The 20,481-nt window shown below is 44.7% G+C and overlaps 1 protein-coding gene across 2 annotated transcripts in view; it reads right to left on the bottom strand.

Moving 5' to 3' along the window:
- CA10 (carbonic anhydrase 10) overlaps positions 1–4,834 on the bottom strand; it is a 319,822-nt gene extending 314,988 nt beyond the window's left edge. For both annotated transcript variants that reach the window (XM_040435975.1, XM_040435976.1), the window contains exons 1-2: positions 4,699–4,834; positions 3,760–4,265 (exon numbers count right to left, since the gene is read on the bottom strand). In XM_040435975.1, coding sequence (XP_040291909.1) covers positions 3,760–3,820 — 61 coding nt within the window. In that variant the 5' untranslated portion in view covers positions 3,821–4,265; positions 4,699–4,834. The remainder of the gene's footprint in view (positions 1–3,759; positions 4,266–4,698) is intronic.
- Between the last annotated feature and the right edge of the window lie 15,647 nt (positions 4,835–20,481).

The raw sequence follows: 20,481 nt of genomic DNA, 5'->3' as shown, positions 1-20,481 counted from the left end.
CCAACTAGAAAAGTGGCAAGTATGACATAAGAGTCATCAGAACCAGCTGTCTTATGTGTATGAGGGGCTCTCGACTTTTCTCCGACAGATAATGGCAGGCGAAATAAGGATTGGGCATGTTGAATTTCAATGCCAGATCCTTTTGTTTTCACAGGAGATAAGCTGCCACCAGAGGTGACTGGCAATGCTTTACTCTTGTCTCCACACTCGGCAAGCAATGCTTGTATATGGGGGAGTGAGAAGAATAGCTCTCAGTGTATGGACACCTTAAAGGGGTTCTTTACCCCTGGGGGCCTTTTGGACAGACCCCTCAGCATGTCTGAACCTGTGGAGGGAATCATACTTACCTGAACCCTCTGCGGGGCCCCAGCACCTTTGCTCCCCCAACCCACCGCTGTAGATCTCTGGTCTCCCCACATCAACTTCTGGTTTAACATGGGTCATGTCGCCGGTTGAGCTAATAACTGGATGCAGCGGTGACACAACCCCCAGGCGTCACGTGACCACCATCAAAGTGGACGTTGATGTGGGGAGACCAGAGGACTGTAGAGGTGGCAGGGTGGCAAAGGAGCAGGAATCAGGTAAGTATAATTCCCTCTGCAGGGTCTGGTCACGCTGGGAGGTCTGCCCAATGGGTCCCCAGGGGTGAATAAGGCCTTGAAGAAAATTCAGTAAACAGTATGGCCACTAGCAATTTTTGGATTAATTAAAGAATTTTTGTAAGTGGTAGAACATACAGCATAACAAGATTTCAAGGAAAGTCACTTACAAACTAAATGGCAACGTCTCATCTTCACATTCTTGTCACCCACATTAGAAAGAAGATTTGGCGGAGTGTTTTGAGGACTTTACGCCTCAGCTGCTCCGGGCAGGAAGATGGCAGTCATAATGAAGTGTGGTTTTGCAGATTACATTTTTGGGGGGAGCATTCAAGGAAGTTTGAAAAATAAAAACCTTGCCAGGGTTTAAAGGGATAGTCTAGGTTGTTTTGTACCTACCATAGACTATAATGGAGAGTGGACTTTAATGGGAATGCAGTATGCGCGTACTTCCTCCCCTCGGAAGAGAGAGATGAGCCACTGATCAGACATCCGATTGGTATATCCAAGTGAAGGGACACAGATGTTAAAACTACTGTTCACAAATGTACTTTTACTTTATTTTTATTTTTTTTATTTAAAAAATGTAGCTAGAATCTATGGTGGAAGTTGCAAAATTCCTCATGTGAACATAACCTTACACAGAATAGTTAGGCCTCATGCACACGACCGTATTTCATTTTTTTTTTTTTATATGGATCGGACACGGATACGATGGCTACATGCTTGTGTGCATGAGGCCGAACTGTTCTGTGTAAGGTTAGGTTCACATGAGGAATCATACCATTTCCGCCACAGATTTTTGCTACATTTTCTGTGTCCGTTCTGCAAAATCTAGAACATGTCCTATTAGTAATAGTAATTTCTATTAATGGGTGTGAGAAAAATGCAGGATTTCGTATTTTGCGGATCCGTGGTTTGCGGACACGGTTGTGTGCATGAAGCCTTAGGCCTCATGCACACAAATGTATTTTCTTTCCGTATCCATTCCGTTTTTTTTTTTTGCGGAACGTATGCGGAACCATTCATTTCAATGGGTCCGCAAAAAAAAACGGAAGGTACTCTGTGTGCATTCCGTTTCCGTATGTCCGTATTTCTGTTCCGCCAAAAAATAGAACATGTCCTATTATTGTTCGCATTACGGACAAGGATAGTGCTGTTCTATTAGGGGCCAGCTGTTCCGTTTCCGCAAAATACGGAATGCACACGGACGTCATCCGTATTTTTTGCAGATCCGTTTTTTGCGGACCGCAAAATACATACGATTGTGTGAATGAGGCCTTAGGGCACCGTCCGTGGGGCAGGCGCATGGGGATCGCAGACCCATTCACGGAAGCACGGAATGGAGCCCCAGAAAGCACTCCGTTGTGCTTCCGGAGTGTTCCGTTCTTCTGTTCCGCATCTCCAGATTTGCGGACCCATTGAAATGAATGGCCACGGAACGGTGCCCGTGTATTGCGGATCCGCAAATGCGGTCCGAAATACGGCAACGGGCATCACACGCTTGTGTGAACGAGCCCTTAGTGAGAGCGTGGAAGGGACATATAATGCCGGTCTATAATCCCTATGGCCATCGTAGTGAATGTTACAACTGGAAACTCATGATGTCAGACCAAGATAAAAATAAATATTTAAAGTCCTCAGAATAAATAAAAAAATCTAAAATTTTAAAAGGATTTTTTTTTTACTTTAAAATTGAATTTCAAAATTAAAAATTTCAATCCAGTTCATGCGTAAATTAAAAAATAAAAATAAAAAGTCGAATGGTATTTAGGGTAGAGCTGAAAAGAAATCCTGCGTCCCGGTGATGTGTTGCTACTTTCCATATTGGATGCACAGATGGGCCATCCTCGCACTAGTGTAAAGCTTGACATATGTGTCCACTGACCCTAGAAGCAGAAGGCAGTGTTTTTACATGGGCTGCACTGGGCAAGTCTTTCCCCCTATGTCGTGACAGTGTGTCAGCGAGTGAATGATAGAGTGTATCAGTGATTAAGTAACTGACAGCGGAGGGGAGTGATTGAAAGCTACCTCGCCATCATAAGCTATCTACCGCATTACTTATGCTCTAAGCAGGCTAGGAGATTATACACAGAGTCTTGCTTCGGGGGGGGGAAAAAGTACAATTGAAACCTGAATTGATGAGAATAATAAACAAATAAAATAAATAAATAACATAGAAACAGATAAATAAATAGATAAAAGTCAAATAAAAATAAATACACAAAAATAAACAAACAAATACAATAAAATAATAATAAATATCTCTTTTTTTTTCTTCTTCATGGAGTTCGGATTTTGGAGCTTACACCTCTGGGAATGTCACAGGATTGCTGCACAGAGCACGCCCCATCACCCAAAGCTCTCCTAATCTGAAAGCACACCGTGTACAATGCAATGCAGTCAGATCCCCTTTGGCGATGAAGCTCAGTGGAAATAACTATAAAAAAAAAAACCCTCTAATACCACTCATCCCCTGTCTTGGAACCAATCCAACTATTTGGTGCTTGTCAATCCAATCCATTTATTAAGTCCTGCCGTTCACGATCCTGGGAGCTGTCGTCAAAAAAAAATTCGTACCACGGAGACCTCTCTGGCTTTGTGACTCTCCTGGGGTGGGGGGGAGTCGATGGAAAGCTTTCATATTCTCCACTGCATTCTAGTCATCTACTAAGAAATGAGCCTCAAGCTTTTAGGAAGGGAGGGGGGGGGGGGGGGCACAAACGACGAGATACTAAATCCCACTGAACACGATAGAATTGTAAAATGCAAACGTCCGGACATCTCGAATCGGAGAAGAATACTGCCTTTTGGGATCATGTTACATAGAGCATCGGGATCGTCACCTTGTATCTTTGCATTGGACACCCCCGAAAACTTTGTAATATATTAAATGTTCTGAAGTGACATGACTTACTAGAACCTATCTACCTATAGGCTCCATTTATTCAGACCAGGCATATCTACTCAGACAATTCCCCACCAAATGATGGTCCCTGACACTGACTCTGGAGGGATGGGGGGGTCTCGGGATATGATCTCTGACTGCCAGGTGCTCTTCTCCATCCATCGACCAAGTGCACTGCTCAAAGGGAAGGGCTACGAAAGGAATATACAAAAAAAATAAAATGAAAATGAAATAAAATGACAGTCTCCATACCTGACATGCAAACGATGAAATTTGCTTGAAGGAGAAAAAACACCTCCCAAACAATTTCCATTCTACGATTTTCATGCCACCTGCATCACTCGGAGGAACGATCAACACAACACCTCCCAACGGCTCAGCAAGGGTTCCTCTTTGGCTGAAGGGATTTTCCAAATATGTTTACACATGTCCGGGAAAAAAAAAACTGCAACGAAAAATGTTTAAAAAAAAATCCAGCCAAGGAGCTTAACTTGATTCCGTTCTCCCCATGAAAGCACCAAAAAAAAAAGAGAAAAGAAGGGAAAAGGTAATAATAATAAAAAAAAGCCACAAATAAAAAGGGTAAATCTCCAGAGATGGGTGGTAAAACGCCCAGCTAAATGACTAGTTGACCAGCCAGATCGTTATCCGTGTAGTCATTCCCCCAGGATGGACGCTAAGCTTTTTTCTTTTTTCTTTTAGTTTATCCAGCGCAATGTGGTTCCCAATGGAGGTTCCTGGAAAAAGTTGGATTCTTCCTGCAGCCCAAAAAAACAAAACAAGAGAGAGAGAGGTGAAATAATAGGGATGGGATAGACAGGAGGAAAGAATATCCCAGCAGTGTGATGCTATGTGCCTGCTGCTGCAGATGGGACTGAGAGCTTTTTCCTTCCAGCAGGCTGCCTCTCCCGGGGCGGGCGGCAGGGGGCGCTCGCACACCACTGACTCCCCGCGCTGCTCGCACGGTCCATCCTGGAGAATGGAGGTGCTCTCCCTCCTGCACCCCGTCCCTCTGTACACAGCCCCGCACTGGGTGCCCGAGGAAAGCCGCAGCCTGGGGAGCAGGTGCTGGCACTGTACTGCGCCCCCCTTCTCCAGGACTAGTTAGGGGCAGTGTGCCCCCCTGCAGACCCCGGCTGTACCATGCCCTGGCACCGTGCCCCCTCATCCAGTGGAGGGCAGAGAACTTACCTGAGTGCCGCCGGCCGCCGCTGGGCTCCACTTCTGGGCTATGGATGCGGGCAGTGTGCTCCGGAGCCGCACATCAGCACCGAGGAGAGTTGCGGCTCATGCGCGCCTGTCAGCACACCGGTGGCTGCGCTCTGCTCCGCGGCCGGTAGGGGGCGCCGCCGGTCGCTGCTGCCGGAGTTCTAATTGGCGCAACGCAAATATCCGCTCCGGAGCTAAGCCGGTGACCGTCTGTGAGGGGAGGGGGGCGGCTCGGCGGTGTGCCTTGTCCGGCACTGCTGAAATCCTCTGCACTGCTTCCCCGCAGGGATACCCTGCACTTCTTCCAGTGCTGCTGAAATCCTCTGCGCTGCTTCTCCGCGGGGAGAGCCCGCACTTCTTCCAATGCTGCTGAAATCCTCTGCGCTGCTTCTCCGTGGGGATAGCCCGCACTTCTTCCAATGCTGCTGAAATCCTCTGCGCTGCTTCTCCGCGGGGATAGCCCAGATGTGCCGAGATACAATGTACTTCAAACAGTGCTGCTGAAATCCTCTGCACTGCTTCTCTGCTGAGATAGACGGCGCTTCATGTAGCCTGAGATAGACTGTATTTCATCTATGCAGAGATCCAATATACTTCATCCGATACTGCTGAAATCCTCTGCACTGCACTGCTCTGCATTACACCCTGTCCTGTACCGAGATCCACTGAGATTCATCTAATTCTCCTGAAATCCTCTGCACTGCACTACATCTGTACAGAGATAGACTGCACTACTTCTGTACTTAGATCCACTGTACTTCATCTAATTCTGCTGAAATCCTCTGCACTGCATCTCTGCTAAGATAGACGGCCCTACTTCTGTACTGTTATAGACTGCACTACTTCTGTACTGAGACAGACTGCACTACTTCTGTACTGTTATAGACTGCACTACTTCTGTACTGAGACAGACTGCACTACTTCTGTACTGAGACAGACTGCACTACTTCTGTACTAAGACAGACTGCACTACTTCTGTACTGAGACAGACTGCACTACTTCTGTACTGAGACAGACTGCACTACTTCTGTACTGAGACAGACTGCACTACTTCTGTACTAAGACAGACTGCACTACTTCTGTACTGAGACAGACTGCACTACTTCTGTACTAAGACAGACTGCACTACTTCTGTACTGAGACAGACTGCACTACTTCTGTACTGAGACAGACTGCACTACTTCTGTACTAAGACAGACTGCACTACTTCTGTACTGTTATAGACTGCACTACTTCTGTACTGAGACAGACTGCACTACTTCTGTACTGAGACAGACTGCACTACTTCTGTACTAAGACAGACTGCACTACTTCTGTACTGAGACAGACTGCACTACTTCTGTACTAAGACAGACTGCACTACTTCTGTACTGAGACAGACTGCACTACTTCTGTACTAAGACAGACTGCACTACTTCTGTACTGAGACAGACTGCACTACTTCTGTACTGAGATAGACTGCACTACTTCTGTACTGAGACAGACTGCACTACTTCTGTACTGTTATAGACTGCACTACTTCTGTACTGAGACAGACTGCACTACTTCTGTACTGTTATAGACTGCACTACTTCTGTACTAAGACAGACTGCACTACTTCTGTACTGAGACAGACTGCACTACTTCTGTACTGTTATAGACTGCACTACTTCTGTACTGAGACAGACTGCACTACTTCTGTACTGAGACAGACTGCACTACTTCTTTACTGTTATAGACTGCACTACTTCTGTACTGTTATAGACTGCACTACTTCTGTACTGAGACAGACTGCACTACTTCTGTACTGAGATAGACTGCACTACTTCTGTACTGTTATAGACTGCACTACTTCTGTACTGAGACAGACTGCACTACTTCTGTACTGAGACAGACTGCACTACCTCTGTACTGAGATAGACTGCACTACTTCTGTACTGTTACAGACTGCACTACTTCTTTACTGTTATAGACTGCACTACTTCTGTACTGAGACAGACTGCACTACTTCTGTACTGTTATAGACTGCACTACTTCTGTACTGAGGCAGACTGCACTACTTCAGTACTGAGATAGACTCCACTACTTCTGTACTGAGATACACTGCACTACTTCTGTACTGTTATAGACTGCACTACTTCTGTACTGAGATACACTGCACTACTTCTGTACTGAGACAGACTGCACTACTTCTGTACTGTTATAGACTGCACTACTTCTGTACTGAGACAGACTGCACTACTTCTGTACTTAGATACACTGCACTACTTCTGTACTGAGATAGACTGCACTACTTCTGTACTGTTATAGACTGCACTACTTCTGTACTGAGACAGACTGCACTACTTCTGTACTGAGACAGACTGCACTACTGTACTGAGATAGACTGCACTACTTCTGTACTGTTATAGACTGCACTACTTCTGTACTGAGATACACTGCACTACTTCTGTACTGAGACAGACTGCACTACTTCTGTACTGAGACAGACTGCACTACTTCTGTACTGTTATAGACTGCACTACTTCTGTACTGAGACAGACTGCACTACTTCTGTACTGAGACAGACTGCACTACTTCTGTACTGAGATAGACTGCACTACTTCTGTACTGAGATAGACTGCACTACTTCTGTACTGTTATAGACTGCACTACTTCTGTACTGAGACAGACTGCACTACTTCTGTACTGTTATAGACTGCACTACTTCTGTACTGAGACAGACTGCACTACTTCTGTACTGATACAGACTGCACTACTTCTGTACTGAGACAGACTGCACTACTTCTGTACTGAGACAGACTGCACTACTTCTGTACTAAGACAGACTGCACTACTTCTGTACTGAGACAGACTGCACTACTTCTGTACTGATATAGACTGCACTACTTCTGTACTGTTATAGACTGCACTACTTCTGTACTGAGACAGACTGCACTACTTCTGTACTGATATAGACTGCACTACTTCTGTACTAAGACAGACTGCACTACTTCTGTACTAAGACAGACTGCACTACTTCTGTACTGAGACAGACTGCACTACTTCTGTACTGAGACAGACTGCACTACTTCTGTACTGAGACAGACTGCACTACTTCTGTACTGTTATAGACTGCACTACTTCTGTACTGATACAGACTGCACTACTTCTGTACTGAGACAGACTGCACTACTTCTGTACTGAGATAGACTGCACTACTTCTGTACTGAGACAGACTGCACTACTTCTGTACTGAGACAGACTGCACTACTTCTGTACTGAGATACACTGCACTACATCTGTACTGTTATAGACTGCACTACTTCTGTACTGTTATAGACTGCACTACTTCTGTACTGAGACAGACTGCACTACTTCTGTACTGAGACAGACTGCACTACTTCTGTACTGAGATAGACTGCACTACTTCTGTACTGTTACAGACTGCACTACTTCTTTACTGTTATAGACTGCACTACTTCTGTACTGAGACAGACTGCACTACTTCTGTACTGAGATAGACTCCACTACTTCTGTACTGAGATACACTGCACTACTTCTGTACTGTTATAGACTGCACTACTTCTGTACTGTTATAGACTGCACTACTTCTGTACTGAGACAGACTGCACTACTTCTGTACTGTTATAGACTGCACTACTTCTGTACTGAGGCAGACTGCACTACTTCAGTACTGAGATAGACTCCACTACTTCTGTACTGAGATACACTGCACTACTTCTGTACTGTTATAGACTGCACTACTTCTGTACTGAGATACACTGCACTACTTCTGTACTGAGACAGACTGCACTACTTCTGTACTGTTATAGACTGCACTACTTCTGTACTGAGACAGACTGCACTACTTCTGTACTGAGATACACTGCACTACTTCTGTACTGAGATAGACTGCACTACTTCTGTACTGTTATAGACTGCACTACTTCTGTACTGAGACAGACTGCACTACTTCTGTACTGAGACAGACTGCACTACTGTACTGAGATAGACTGCACTACTTCTGTACTGTTATAGACTGCACTACTTCTGTACTGAGATACACTGCACTACTTCTGTACTGAGACAGACTGCACTACTTCTGTACTGAGACAGACTGCACTACTTCTGTACTGTTATAGACTGCACTACTTCTGTACTGAGACAGACTGCACTACTTCTGTACTGAGACAGACTGCACTACTTCTGTACTGAGATAGACTGCACTACTTCTGTACTGAGATAGACTGCACTACTTCTGTACTGTTATAGACTGCACTACTTCTGTACTGAGATACACTGCACTACTTCTGTACTGAGACAGACTGCACTACTTCTGTACTGTTATAGACTGCACTACTTCTGTACTGAGACAGACTGCACTACTTCTGTACTGATACAGACTGCACTACTTCTGTACTGAGACAGACTGCACTACTTCTGTACTGAGACAGACTGCACTACTTCTGTACTAAGACAGACTGCACTACTTCTGTACTGAGACAGACTGCACTACTTCTGTACTGATATAGACTGCACTACTTCTGTACTGTTATAGACTGCACTACTTCTGTACTGAGACAGACTGCACTACTTCTGTACTGATATAGACTGCACTACTTCTGTACTAAGACAGACTGCACTACTTCTGTACTAAGACAGACTGCACTACTTCTGTACTGAGACAGACTGCACTACTTCTGTACTGAGACAGACTGCACTACTTCTGTACTGAGACAGACTGCACTACTTCTGTACTGTTATAGACTGCACTACTTCTGTACTGATACAGACTGCACTACTTCTGTACTGAGACAGACTGCACTACTTCTGTACTGAGATAGACTGCACTACTTCTGTACTGAGACAGACTGCACTACTTCTGTACTGAGACAGACTGCACTACTTCTGTACTGAGATACACTGCACTACATCTGTACTGTTATAGACTGCACTACTTCTGTACTGAGACAGACTGCACTACATCTGTGCTGGGATACTCTACATCATCTTCTACACTGTGAGCTACACCTATGTTGAGATCCACTCCACAGCGCTCTGCTCTACACCTTTGCTCTGCTCCTCTGCGTGCTGCACATCCTGCGCTCTTCCTCCTCTGTACTCTACCATTGTCTGTGCTCTGCCCCTCACCTGTGCGGATGGATGCTGCCCTTCATCTGCATCTAGTCCAGGGAGCAGCTACCTTCAGCCCTCCAGCTGCTGTGAAACCACAACTCCCAGCATGCAAACATGCTCGGCTGTTCTTCTTACTCCCATAGAAGTGAATGGAGCACTCCGGGAGTTGTAGTTTCAGAACGCCTGGAGTGCCGGAGGTCGCTGATCCCTGATGTAGGGAGATGCTGGACACTATACTGTCCTAGTAAACCGCTGTGCACTGCACTTCACCTGCGCTGCTCTGTGTTCACTAAGATGTAGTGCACACATGGTTTACATTGCACTTTGTGCCGCTCTGTGCGGTACATGTATACTGCTTGTCATTCACTCCAATGTTCTGGATTGTGCTCTCCCCACGTCCGCAGTGCTGCGCCTTGTGCTCTGCGCTGCACTCTGCTCATTCCGTTTACTAACATGCTGTCTATGGGGCTTTTCTCATGTCACTAACCTGCTGTTCACTGTCACTTCCCTCTGGTGCTCGGCTTTATCCCCTGTCTAATCTCCAGCCACTAACATGCTCTGCACTGTACAGCAGCAGAATAATCCCTGGTGCCTTGTATTAGGCTTCATCTGTGCTGCTCTCCAGCCACTAACATGCTCTGCATTGTACAGTAGCAGAAATAGAGCAGGATACGGGTATACGCTGACACCAAACTATGCAATGGCTGGGTCAGGTGTAGATGATAGTCTATGTTTTGTTCATGACGCCAATTGCAGCGTGCACAGGGTACTGTCACAGGGCCCTCCCAAGGTGCTATAACGCATGTCCCAGGTTAGGAATGCCAGAGTGGTGTAATGGCCTATAATGTCTCTGTAGAGTAGTGGAAATTGTGTCAACGGTGTCTCCTACCTGGGTACGGCTGGACTCCTGGCTCACTTGCAATACATTTGAGTGTAGTGATAGTAGGAGTAATAGAGGAATTTTGCAGCAGAAATTAATGTCCAGACCTTTAGATGAAGTTCAAACTTTTCTTTACTAAAGATAACTTGAATCCAAACAGAATACAGCTTTGGTCTTTGGTCCCAGCAGGTTTTGCCAATGGTTGGCAGAAATAAATATTCTGCAATATGCACTATAAATCTGGAGCTTGCAGGAAAGGACGTCTGCTTAGTAGCTCTGTAAATGTGGCAGGAATTTATCTTCTGCGCTTCTCTCTATCTTCTGCTTTGTGGGGACTGACTAGCTGAGGAGGAATATGGCTTTTCCTAGGTCCATGGACTCTCAGATGGTTTCTCAGTGAATGCTTTCGTCCTGGAACACTGGAGATTGTTTGTAGCTTTTTTCATCCAGCTGAGGCTGCAAGTTCTCAGGCAGGGGATTTGATCAATGTCTCAGCCGAGACAAGATCCTGTTTTGTTTCCCTATGCAGGGGACTTCTACACACACACCTTACCCCTAGCAGGGGGTGGGCTACACACTGAACCTAACTTCCTTCTCCACCCAAAGTGCAGGATGTGGGAACAGTCCACTCCTCCACAGAGGGGGAGCTAAGCTGGAATTAACCATTCCAGCTTAGATATACTAAACTGAAACGTATTCCTTACCAACGTGTTGCTGCCACCTGCTGGTCTACCTGGAAAATTACAAGGAAACAATTACATTTAACATGGTTTTACATGCACATTTGTGGAGACAATACAAATGATATCAGATGACAATATAAAAGCTCTTAAAGGGCAGTAGAGGAGTGTAGTAACACAACTTTGGGGTGTTACACATGAACACAAGCGTGTGTGCCCTATGCCCGTATTGTGGCCCGCAAACAGCAGGTCCATAATATATGGGCACCGGCCGTGTGCAGACCCATTGACTTGAATGGCTCCTCAAGCTTCAAGATACGGTGCGATGCGGAGCGGGGACACGGATGGGAAGCCCATGGAAGCACTACAGAGAACTTCCATGGGATTATGGTCTGTACCTCCGCACCATAAACAAATAGAACATGTCCGTTTTTTTCTCTTGCAGATTGCGGGCCCATTCAAGTCAATGGATCCACACACAGACGGTGTCATCGCAGCACGGGCATTGTGCTTTGTCTGTCTACTCGCCAGCTGCTAACATGCTCTGCACTGTACAGTAGAAGAATAATCCATGGTGCCTTGTATTAGACTTCATCTGTGCTACTCTCCAGCCACTAACATGTGCTCTGTCTGCACTGTACTATGCATTGGGCTTCATCTGTTTACTCTCAGCTAACATGCTCAGCACTGTACAGTAGAAGAATATTTAATGGTGCCCTCCATTGAACTTTATGTGTGCTGCTCTCCAGCCGCTAACGTGCTTTGCATTGTCCATCATGGTTAGTGCTCTTCATTGGACTTCATCTATGCTATTGTCCAGTCTCTGACATACTCTGCACTGTACTTCTTCTCATCTGCAGCAGGCTTCCCCGCAGTTACTATCATGCCTCGCACAGCGGTTCCTGAGGGTGACTTATGCTTTCTTTTCCCTGTCTCATCCCCTTCTGTGTCCCTCAGAATCTCCTTTCAGAAGACCTCCTGGCACACAAGAAATGCTGGAGAGAGAAGAGCAGCATTCCCCAGGATACAATGGAGCATGTTAATCCAATGCCACACTCCAGTGGTTTCCCTGTACAAGGATAGATCCCACAATCCCTGGGAATAAATCCTTCACCCCTCCGGCAGTGGATGCACCTTGTTTACTGCTAGTTACCTTTCCCTGTGTAATGGCGAGATTATTCCTGATACCTCCGTAGCTGTGCAGCTCGCTAGCCTCCAGGATAATCATGTTACTTCTACCACATTAACCTATTTAGTTGCAGGTTCTTCAGACACTGATTTAATCACACACATAATTCTTCTGGAAGGGCGGTTTAAAAAAAAAAAAAAAAAAGGAAAAAAACAAAAGAAAGAAAAAAAATATATAAAACCATAGACCGTGCAATGCCATTGTCTAGAGTTTCTAATTCTGAGCATTGATTACTTGTATTGCAACAATCATTACTATATAAACTGTATAATAATAATAATAATAATAATAAAATACTTCACTGAGAATAATAAACAAAATAGAAAGAAATTGGAAATAGTTAGAATTTTGTAAAAACACCAACAATAATAATAATAATAATAATAATAATAATAATAGTTCTGCCTCCAGCAGAGAAAGATTCATTTCAGCATGATTACAGATCACATCTTCTGTAGTCTGCAGTTATTAGTTAGGTGACAGCACCATCTAGCGGTGATAAAAATGTACTGCGCTTTGTTTTCTTGTTAATAAAATGTATTGTATTGTGGGGACTGCAATGCATTCTGGAAGGAGAAGCCCAGTCTTCAATCTACATACAGACTACAGGACATCAGCAGAGCTGTTCTATGCAGTTCTCCTTCTAAAACTCCATCATCCTTGTACATGCTTATCTGGTGAGAATTCTAGCTTTGTATCAGGGATATGATTATGCAGAGCTGTTCAGTTAGCTGTAGCATTACTCAGGGAACATGTTATAGCTGTTAGATATTAGATATGCAATCCTATGTATAGGCAGCCATTTTTTGGACATGTGCTCAGAGTTAATGTAATGTTGTAGTACATAGAAACATAGAATGTGTCGGCAGATAAGAACCATTTGGCCCATCCAGTCTGCCCAATATACGGAATACTATGAATAGCCCCTGGCCCTATCTTATATGAAGGTTGGCCTTATGCCTACCCCATGCATGCTTAAACTCCTCCACTGTATTTGCAGCTACCACTTCTGCAGGAAGGCTATTCCATGCATCCACTACTCTCTCAGTAAAGTAATACTTCCTTATATTACTTTTAAACCTTTGCCCCTCTAATTTAAAACTATGTACATGTTGTACATGTTGTTCTATGCTTTCTGATGTACATGCTGTCTTATATGCCTTATACTTATACATGTCATTTGTATTCTTGTAGTTTTACCAATTCACAATCCTGTTGACCAATAAACAAGTTAGACTACAGAAAACAGTCCTCTTATTTGGAAGACAGGAGTGGTTTATACTGAATGTCAGACTGCACACTGTCAGCGTGTATGAAGACAGAACAATAATACTGTAATTAACTCATTAAATGAATTATTATTATTTATCTAATATATTCCACGTTGAGTTCTAGGTTGGTATCCACTGAAAGTAAATGTTGTTGTATCTAAGGCTGCATTCACATCACCGTTTTGTTTTCCATTCTTCTGATCCGTCAGAAGAACAGAAAATGTAAAAAAAAAAAATAGATCCACTGTTATAAACATCCGTCCCAGTCAGTTTGTATCCATTTTTGTCAGTTCCGTTAGAGAGACGTTATTTTAGACGCGAGAAAAAGTCCTCCTTGCAGGACTTTTTCTCCTGTCTAAAATAGCCGATCTCTGATGGAACTGACAAGAAGGGCTCATGCACACTACCGTATGTATTTTGCGGTCCACAAAACACGGATCCACAAAAAATACGGATGACGTCCGTGTACATTCCGTATTTTGCGGAACGGAACAGCTGACTCCTAATAGAACAGTCCTATCCTTGTCCGTAATGCGGACAATAATGGGACGTTCTAATTTTTTTGTGCAATGGAAATACGGACATATGGATACGGAATGCACACGGAGTAAGTTCCGTTTTTTTTGGCGGACCCATTGAAATGAATGGTTCCACATATGGTCTGTGAAAAACTGGAACGGACAAGGAAAGAAAATACATTCGTGTGCATGTGTAGTGTCCCACTAGGTAGGCATGGGCACTACACAAGGGTCAATTGGTTAGCGTGTTACTTCTACTCACAAGGGACAGTGATCTTATATTTGATTATGCATTTAATGTATTTTTCTGTGTGTTTTTACATGCAATGTTCCCCCTGTGTTATGCGTAAGCAGGCCTATTAGGGTGTAGTTAGGCATCCTAGACACTAGAGGGAGATAGGGAGCCCCTAGTATAAATGTCCAGGCCCAGACAGGGAGGAGTTAGATCATAGTCAGGAGTCTTTGGACACAGAAGTGAGAGGGCATCTTAGCCAGAGATATGCTGAGGGCCTCCTCCTGACATGCAGCTGGATAGTCCAGGCTGCTAGTTGCCACCAGGAGGCTAGTGAAGAATCCTAGCCTGCCTGTAGATCAAGTGAGCCTCAGTTAGCTCAGAAGATTACCCCAGTAGTAGGAATGAACCTCCTGGGAGAAACCTGCAGCTTCCCTACCAAGCAAGGATAATACAAGTTCAGATAAGTAACCTGATGGGCAGAAGTACTATAAAGTAAAGAGCAAGGGTCTATACTGGAGGAAGGATTTATATACCAAGGATTTAAGCCAGCAATTAGGCATCCGGGCCTTGGGATCCAGCCAGCTAGAATAGCTGAAGGGGATAGAGCAGCATTGCACTGCAAAGCATTAACTGTTTGCCCTCCAAGTATCTTGCATGATTAATACCTGCCACTATTGAAAATCAACCTGCTTGTGGAGTATTGTTCAAGGGACTGCATTACCATCTACTGTAACTACATGTACAAAGTTGGACTGTTTTTCCAAAGTAAAACAACGTTTAGTTCACCAACTGTGTACTCATTTACTACTCCTATAAATCGGTGTGCCACCGTTACAGGCACTGGCGTCACGAATCCTTAAAGGGACTTTACCTAAGGCACTCAAAACACCTACAACACCCAGGGCACCCCACACACCATCAGGCCTGGTCCCTATCTACAGAGTGTGCCCCAGAGGAACTTGTGTCTGCCTCTCATTCACTGCCGCATGCCTGCCCAGGGTTCTCCTCAGAAAAGTGAGTAACCCTCGATTGCCCATACCGTGACCTCACTGTCGCTGTACCCTGCAGGTCTGGCGTGCTGCACATGAGCCCAAACTGATGCTAACTGAGGATAACTGATGATCAAAATAAGGGATCTGTTTTTTTTTTTTTTTTTTCTGTTCTTCTGACAGATCAGAAGCGCGGCAAACAAAACGGTGATGCGAATGCAATTTGCGGTCCCCAATGCACGGGCATTGTCCGTGCGGCGGCCAGAACGGATCGAGACCCATTCAACTCGTTGATCCGTCCCCACCGCAAAAAAAAAATAGAACAAGTTCTAATTTTTTGCGGTGTGAAAGCACGGACAGAAACTCCATGGAAGCACTCTGTAGTGCTTCCATGGGGTTCCGATCCGTGCTTCCGTTCCGCATCTCCGTGATTGCCGACCCATTCAAGTGAATGGATCCGCATCCGTGATGCGGAGGGCACACAACGTTCGTGAGCAAGAGGCCTAAGGCCCCTTTCACACGAGCGAGTTTTCCGCACGGGTGCAATGCGTGACTTGAACGCATAGCACCCGCACTGAATCCTGACCCATTCATTTCAATGGGTCTGTGTACATGAGCGTTTTTTTTCACGCATCACTTCTGTGTTGCGTGAAAAACGCAGCATGTTCTATATTCTATGTTTTTCACGCAGCCCTGGCCCCATAGAAGGGAATGAGGCGTCAGTGAAGTTTTTTTCGTGCGGCTGTAATGCGTTTTGATGCGTTTTTCACACGCGTGATGAAAAACTGAAGGTTTACAAACAACATCTCTTAGCAACCATCAGTGATAAAACGCATTGCACCCGCACGAAAAAAAACCTGAACAACTAAACGCTGAATGCATCCGACCCCAATCCGCAACGCCCGTGTGAAAGGGGACTAGGGGGTAAATAGCAAAATGACACAAATTTTCGTGATGTGAGAGCGGGGAGCCGGATAACACGGATGGATTCCTACAAGGATGTGGGGATCTGTTTGAAGTGCTACCCTGTGGGTAAGAGGTTGCCATGGGAACAGGGCGCTTGTTGCCTATTGGGTGTTAGCTGGCGCATGCTCACACGGGGAGTAGTGCGGGAAATGCAGTGAAAGTTTGTCCATATATATAAAGTTTGATGAAGAGCACGTTACGTTACGTGACATATGCAGTCCACACGCAGGTGCGGGACACGCGTGATACTGGGACATGCGCAGAGGTACAGCTGAGATGCTGGAGAGGCACGCTGCTACAGCCATCTTGCAGTTCACTGGTCCATTTTAAAAAAGGCGTCATGTAAGAAGTTCTTTTTTTGTATGGAGGATATTTTATTATTGATTTATAGTATATATAATATATAATAATTTATAATATATATATTGATTTATGATGCTCTGTAACCCTTAGAGGTCTGGAATGTATTTGATAACACTGACATAATGCTGTCAGTGTTGTATAAACATTCCAGAACTGTAAGGCCCCTTTCACACGGGCGTTGCGGGAAAATGTGCGGGTGCGTTGCGGGAACACCCGCGATTTTTCCGCGTGAGTGCAAAACATTGTAATGCGTTTTGCACTCGCGTGAGAAAAATCGCGCATGTTTGGTACCCAAACCCGAACTTCTTCACAGAAGTTCGGGCTTGGGTTAGGTGTTCTGTAGATTGTATTATTTTCCCTTATAACATGGTTATAAGGGAAAATAATAGCATTCTGAATACAGAATGCAAAGTAAAACAGCGCTGGAGGGGTTAAAAAAATAAAAATTTAACTCACCTTAGTCCACTTGATCGCGATGCCAACATCTCCTTCTTCTGTCTCCTTTGTTGAATAGGACCTGTGGTGAGCATTAAATACAGTTACAGGACCTTTGATGACGTCACTCCGGTCATCACATGATCCATCACCATGGTAAAAGATCATGTGATGTACCCAGGGCTGGGACAAGGTCCACCACCAACAGAGGCTGAGCTGCCCAAGTGCCCCCCCCCCCCCCCCTTGCCTGCGCCCAGGGCCGGTGCAAGGTTTTTTACCAACACAAGCGAACCTACATTTTGGCGCCCCCTTCAGCTCACCTGGGGGAAGGGGGGGGTGCGCCAAAATGTAGGTTCGTCCCATAAGACGCACCTAGGTTTTAGAGGAGGATAATAGGAAACAATATTTTTCATTCCACCTCAGGTCAGACCAGCCATCAGACCCCAGCTCACAAGCACAGCCCCAATGCCTCAGATCAGACCCCCATGTCAGCCATCAGCCCTCCATGTCATATTTCTCCCCGTCCATGGCACAGACAGACTACAGACATTGTCTCCGGCCCATCATGTAACCCCATCCTCACCCATGTCACATTTCTCCCCCTCCATTTGATTGCTCTGACACCTAAAGAATTTTTTATTTAAAAAAAAAAACCTGTTTCTCCAGATGATCTTATGCTAAAAGTCATGGTAATAGAATCTCAAAGGTCTATAGAAGCAGGTACACTATTTTTACAAACCTTTGAGACTCTATTAACACTACTATCAACATCAGGTCATTTAGAGAAACAGCATCTTTTTTAAATTTTTTTAGGTGTTAAAACATAACTTTCATTTGATTGCTGTAACACCTAAAGGAAAAATCATTTTAAAAACCTGCTGTGTCTCTAGATGACCTTATGTTGATAGTAGTGTTAATAGAGCCTCAAAGGTCTGTAAAAATAGGGTAACTGCTTCTATAGACCTTTCAGACTCTATTACCACTGCTATCAACATAAGGTCATCTTGAGAAACAGCAGGTTTTTTATTTGATTTCCTTTAGGTGTTCAAGCAATCAAATAAGTTATGTTTTAACACCTAAAGGGAAAAAAGAATTTTAAAAACTTGCTCTTTCTCTAGGTGACCTTATATTTATAGTAGTGTTAATAGAGTCTCAAGGGTCTATAAAAGCAGTTACCCTATTTTTACAGACCTTTGAGACTCTATTAACACTACTATCAGCATAAGGTCACCTAGAGAAACAGCAGGCTTTAAAAAAAATCCCTTTAGGTGTTAGAGTAAATTGCAATCAAATGAACGTTATGTGTTAAGATTAGGGTCAGAAGCAGACAAGCAGGGGTTTGTGTAGCCTCTTGGGTATTAGTTTTTACATTCATAAAGCTCCACATTGAGCTTCCAGCAGCAGACAGATGCCAGGGCACTTCTGTGGTCACCTCACCTGGGCACATGGTCTTTGCTCAGCAGAGTCCTGCCATACATGCTGGGTAGATGCTAGAATGGATTTGTTAGAAGGAGGTCTGTGACGTCACTGGTCACATGCTCCTTCATGGTCACATGATCCACTGTGAGAACGCCTGCCTCCTGCTGTGTTCAGCTCCAGAGAGAAGGGGGTGTGAAAGGATGGACCAATGGCAGGGCAGCTAGCTGATACTGGCCAATCAGCAGCCTCCTGCTCCTATCTACAAGCACAGCTTAGAGTGAACACTGGCTGGGGAGGGGAGGGGAGGGCGCCCGGCAGCAAGTAAGTGATAAAAAAAAAAAAAGAGGTTTGTTTTTCCGCCCACCCCAGGCTGCGCCCTGAGGCTGGAGCCTCCCCAGCCTCTGTGTCGGCCCGGCCCTGGATGTACCATGTGATGACCGGAGTGACGTCATCAAAGGTCCTGTAACTGTATTTAATGCTCACCACAGGTCCTATTCAACAAAGGAGACAGAAGAAGGAGATGTCGGCATCGCGATCAAGTGGACTAAGGTGAGTTAAATTATTTTTTATTTTTTTTTAACCCCTCCAGCGCTATTTTACTTTGCATTCTGTATTCAGAATGCTATTATTTTCCCTTATAACCATGTTATAAGGGAAAATAATAATGATCGGGTCTCCATCCCGATCGTCTCCTAGCAACCGTGCGTGAAAATCGCACCGCATCCGCACTTGCTTGCGGATGCTTGCGATTTTTACGCAACCCCATTCACTTCTATGGGGCCTGCGTTGCGTGAAAACGCTGAATATAGAGCATGCTGCGATTTTCACGCAACGCATAAGTGATGCGTGAAAATCACCGCTTATCTGAACAGCCCCATAGAAATGAATGGGTCGGTATTCAGTGCGGGTGCAATGCGTTCACCTCACGCATCGCATCCGCGCGGAATACTCGCCCGTGTGAAAGGGGCCTAAGGCCTCTTGCACAGAAACATATTTTCATTCCGTTTTCGTTCCGTTTTTTTTTGCAGACTGTATACGTCTGCAGACCTCAAAAAAACGAAAGGTACTCCGTGTGCATTCCATTTCCGTATTTTCGTTCTGCAAAAAAATAGAACATGTCCTATTATTGTCCGCATTACGGCAAGGATAGTACTGTTCTATTCGGGGCAGCTGTTCCGTTCCAGAAAATACGGAATGCAAGCGGATTTCATCCGTATTGTTTGAGAATCCGCAAAATTCATACGGTCCTGTGCAAGAGGCCTAAGGGTTACATAGCATCTTAAATCAATATAATGCTATGCGACCCCGGCAGTGCTGCAAAATCAGGACAGGTGCTGCTCCGCGAGTCCGGAGCGTGACCCAGAGATCAGGTACAGTTGCAAGAAAAAGTATGTGAACCCTTTGGAATGATATGGATTTCTGCACAAATTGGTCATAAAATGTGATCTGATCTTCATCTAAGTCACAACAATAGACAATCACAGTCTGCTTAAACTAATAACACACAAAGAATTAAATGTTACCATGTTTTTATTGAACACACCATGTAAACATTCACAGTGCAGGTGGAAAAAGTATGTGAACCCTTGGATTTAATAACTGGTTGAACCTCCTTTGGCAGCAATAACTTCAACCAAACGTTTCCTGTAGTTGCAGATCAGACGTGCACAACGATCAGGAGTAATTCTTGACCACATTCCTCTTTACAAAACTGTTTCAGTTC

This window comes from Bufo bufo, chromosome 6, assembly GCF_905171765.1.
Source record: "Bufo bufo chromosome 6, aBufBuf1.1, whole genome shotgun sequence".
Taxonomy (NCBI): domain Eukaryota; kingdom Metazoa; phylum Chordata; class Amphibia; order Anura; family Bufonidae; genus Bufo; species Bufo bufo.
Note: the sequence above shows the minus strand (reverse complement) of the source record. Positions and strands in the feature narration are given on the sequence as shown.